Here is a 4,562-nt window from a genome sequence, read left to right on the forward strand (position 1 = left end):
GAGAGAGAGAGAGAGAGAGAGAGAGAGAGAGAGAGTTCTTGAAAATAGCTGATTCAACTGTGGGTTCTACACAATGATGGTATGAGTTGTCTGGTGGTTTATCTTTGCAGTCATGATGGCTTGAATAGGTACAGGTTTGTTTTCCTTTAGATGAATTTGAATCATTTGCTACTAAAAAAAATGATAAAAAATAGGAGAAAATTCTTTTGTATTGTAATAGCTGGTTTTTCCTTTATTAAAAAGAACTTTCTAAAACATAAAATTAACTATTGTGTTGTGATTAACACATTAACTCCATTGTGCAACTAATACCTTTGCCTAATTCCAAATGATTGTTATTATTTCAAAAAAACATTAAGCATTTCTCCCAAGTTTTATTTTGGTTATCATTGTGCTTTCAACTTTATTCACATGCTAAGCTATATACATACTTTATTCGTTTTTATTATTGATAAATATGTCATGTATATACACTATATTTAGTTTTACCATTTATTTAATAATGTTTTTTTGGGATCTTTATAACTTTTGCTTTTAAGAATAGTGCTGCTAAGAACATTCATGTACAGAACTTTTACAATTACTCTTTATGTATTATCTGGCTACAATTAGATACTGCCCTCTCTTACCATCCTATCTCTTATAATCTATATAAAGTTATTTTCTTATGTGAGTGATTTATCAAGTTAAGTTTTCTGTGGAAGTATGGTCCTGGAGTGTTCTTTACTCACATCTTTGACACTGAAATAAAAAAAAATTGAATTACAATATGTTTAGCTTTCAGTCTGGGTAGTTATGTAAAAGCAGGTGAAAACTTAGGCATCTTATCATATTCGTAACCACCCCCATAAAGACTATTTGGCCTGGATCATCAATACCTTCAGATTATAAACCTACGTATAAAACAAAAATTAGTATTAGTATTAATATACAAATGAATAAAGGTGTTCTGAATAAAAAAGAATTATAACATGGTGAATGCATAACATAACACGTTTTCATGAATATTTTTCACAAATTGATTGATTATCTGGCCCAACAGGTTTCAGATATAATAGTAAATATAAAAATCTGAATACACTTTAGCTATATTTGAAGGGACAACGTAAGTTACCTCCTCATATATTTCCTGTCAAGTATTTAATGGTGTCAGTAAAAAATAAAGTTTATAATACATTGAAAAGTTATGAAAGAAAAATTTAAATGAAACTTAACATTTTGGGAAATTTATATTTTAAAGTAATTTATATTTTTAATAAAATAGAAAAACAAATAATATAAGTTAATAATTTCTCTCAGGACTCTATCCCTCTGCACACTCTTCTTAATAACTGATCTTCCCTCTTGTACAATTATGTATTTTCTATCCCTATAAAGTTACTGTACATTCATCACTATGATTAATGAGTAAAGATGATCATTCAAGTACTCTAGAGCTTTGGGAAAGTAATGCAAAGTAGAACCATCTCATGGGACTGCAGTACAAATAATTGCTCCAAAATTTTTGTCTCTGGTGATTCTTTAGTGTTATTCTCTGTTTTTTTTGATCCCCAAGGACTTGAGGAATTATAGTTGTGGCATGATTCTGTACCAGCATTTATTAATTTGTGTGTGTGTAGTCTTTTGTCTGTTATACCTGGAAAAATGTATCATATGATATAGTCCTACACATGTACTCTGGGCTTCACTGGCTCAGAGGTATTTCTTTTAGCTTTTACAATCATCAGGAATAGTTTTGGAATTCGCTAAATTTAGAAAAGACTTCTTCAATAAATGTCTCAATAAATGTCTCCCTTAGCTGCTTCTATATTTAGGTGAGTTGACTCAATTCTTCTAATATTTCATATTAATAGAGATATATTGATTTTGGGTCAATTTTTGGCAGAAAAAGAGACATGGACTCCTAAGGAGCCTCATCATCCAATTAATTTCAAAAAAAGAACCCAAGGTGCTATCTTCCTGACTCCAGTCTAGTTTTCTTCATGAATCATAGATAGCCTGGTTAATGATGTATAGGAAAATTAAGAGATTTGTCCATCTCAGTCTGAACTTATTATACTAGCATATGCAATTTCATACATTTTCATGGCTGAAAATTACTTGATGGCACATATATATTTATACCACATTTAAATTATTTATTTATTAGTTGATGGCTGATTCCATATTTTGGGTTAGTGTTGCTATACAATGAGAATGCAGATACCTTATGAATTCATTTAATATTTATTTTAAATTATATTCTTAGATATGATTATGGAGTATTATGATCATTGTTATCATTATTCAGATGACAGATATGTATGTGCTTGGGACTTGTAGAGCAGAAGAATAGGCAGTATTTCTCTTTTCTCTTTTCCATGCTGATTTCCATAGAGGCAAGGCGGATTTAGATTACCGCCAACAGTATATAGGTCTTTTTTCCCTTGCATCCTTGCTGTAGTTTCTTTTTATTGTTATTTAGATGTTTTTTTGTCCTGATAAGGAAGAAATGAGATCTCATTGATGCTTTGATTGGCATTTTCTATGAGGCTAAAAATGCTGACTATTTCTTTGAATTTTTAAAACCAAACTAACTCCTCAGATTCAAGTACATAGAATCCTGCATCTTTTTTGACATCATGCTGTTTTATGTAGAAATGAATTATAATAGTTTCTACTTCCATCCTAGTGATTTGAATTTAATACTGCTAAGATTCTCATTTCTTCATTAAGATTCTCAATATTATTAAGATTCTCATTAATAGCATTAAGATTCTCAAGGTATCCATGTGTGTTATGGTTTCTTGTTTGAGATGTTTTTCTCCATCATTTATCTTTGCCAAAATTTAAACTCCATCCAGAATAGCAGAACACATTTTTTTTTGCAATGGCTTACAATTCGTTTGCATTTCTAGTATATTTACAGGTATGTATCTTCTGAGAATTGCCATATTGCAAAGGAATGTAATTTGCTGTATCTATTTTACACTGTAAGAACAGTATAATGCTTTCATGGCATTTTAATGAGTAATAAAAATTTTCACCTAGAGCAGCACTTTGAGCTGTGTTTAGTGACCCATGCATACAATTCATCACTATTTCTTAGGTTCATAACAAGAAAAAAATTGCTTGAGATCAGTATAAGCACAAAAGAGTTTTTGAGATTCCATCCCAAACATGTAGTAGCATGTGCCTGTTATGAGAACTATGAAGGAAACATTCATAGGAGAATCAGGGTCAGAGGGAGCCCAACAAAAAGCAAACTCTAAATAAAGACCAACATTGCTGCCATTTACATGAGTCCCAGATGTAAATGAAGGACTGTTTTCCCAACAATTCTACATTTTCTACTGAGCCACCAGGGGAAGTTGTGTCCATCTGATGAGAACAGAAATAGTTTAGTGGAAGGTCCATTATGAGTTCATCAACCAGGTCAGTACAAGCCCTTATGTCAAAAAATGAACTTTACAACTTTGGTCGGGGGTGGGGGAGTGGCGATCTGGTAGGAGGGGACAGGGGGGGAGTATGGGAAGGGATGGGAAGGGGAAACAAAGAGGAGGCAACAATGCTTGATAAGAAATGTACTCATTATCTTGCCCATGTAATTGTAACTTCTCTGTATGGTATTTTCACAATAAAAGAAAAGAATAAAAATTGAGTGTAAAAACTATTAAAAAAAAAGAATTCTGGAAGGGACATCACCTACAGAGCCAGAATTGTTCCCTGATATCAGCCACATGTGGTTACGCTATGTCTTCTTTCAGGTATCGACGAAGTGTTAAAGGCTGTCCTGAGGGTAGTCCAGCCAGCTATTCGGCTAATGGTTTTTCACTGATGACATTCAGGCTAACTGGAAAAAGCATATAAGCTGTCAGGGAATAAAATCATCATAAGTAGGCTCCAAAGGCTCATGCCTGTAATTCTAGCTACTCAGGAGTCTGAGATCTGAGGATCACTGTTCAAAGTCAGCCCCGGCAGGAAAGTTCATGAGCCTCTTATCTCCAATTAACCACCAGAAAACCCGAAGTGATTCTGTGGCTCAAGTAGTGGAGTGCTAACTTTGAGCTAAAGAGCTGAGAGACAGCTCCCAGGCCCCAAGTTCAAACCCCATGACCGACAAAAACATACAAACAACCCCCCCAAATTATCCTCAATAGCTAAGTTTATTTATATAAATAAATGAGTAAATACATACAAGCTTACATACATACATATGTATTTGTGAGATAGTACAATAAAGAGCAATATTAACTGTAAAAGAATAAATGAACAAGGAAACAGTGCTTCAACAGTGCTGCCCTTCTGCTCAGGGAACTAGAGAGCATAGGTCTTGTAGCATCATCATTATTTGAGATATAATGTGTTACATTCTGATCTTTTGTTCTTCTCCTTTTGGCTTTGTTGTCAATGGCTTAAATGACAGAGTTGTCATTCATTTTGCAAAAGCTATCAAAGCCAATGTCAACCACTGACTAATGTAGCCACAAGAAATGTATGTGTTCTGCATGATTCTTTTTTTTTCTATTGTGAAAATACTGTACAGAAGGGTTACAATTACATGGGCAAGATAATGAGTACAT

The 4,562-nt window shown here is 33.2% G+C and overlaps 1 protein-coding gene across 1 annotated transcript in view; it reads left to right on the forward strand.

The window, feature by feature from the left end:
* LOC106001424 (olfactory receptor 5D13-like) overlaps positions 1-4,562 on the forward strand; it is a 20,898-nt gene that overhangs the window by 3,684 nt on the left and 12,652 nt on the right. Inside the window, exons 3-4 of the mRNA XM_013036519.1 lie at positions 1,658-1,698; positions 2,796-2,821. Of these exons, the coding sequence (XP_012891973.1) occupies positions 1,658-1,698; positions 2,796-2,821 (67 nt within the window). The remainder of the gene's footprint in view (positions 1-1,657; positions 1,699-2,795; positions 2,822-4,562) is intronic.

This window comes from Dipodomys ordii, unplaced genomic scaffold (genome assembly GCF_000151885.1).
Source record: "Dipodomys ordii isolate 6190 unplaced genomic scaffold, Dord_2.0 Scaffold298, whole genome shotgun sequence".
In the NCBI taxonomy this organism is placed as follows: Eukaryota; Metazoa; Chordata; class Mammalia; order Rodentia; family Heteromyidae; genus Dipodomys; species Dipodomys ordii.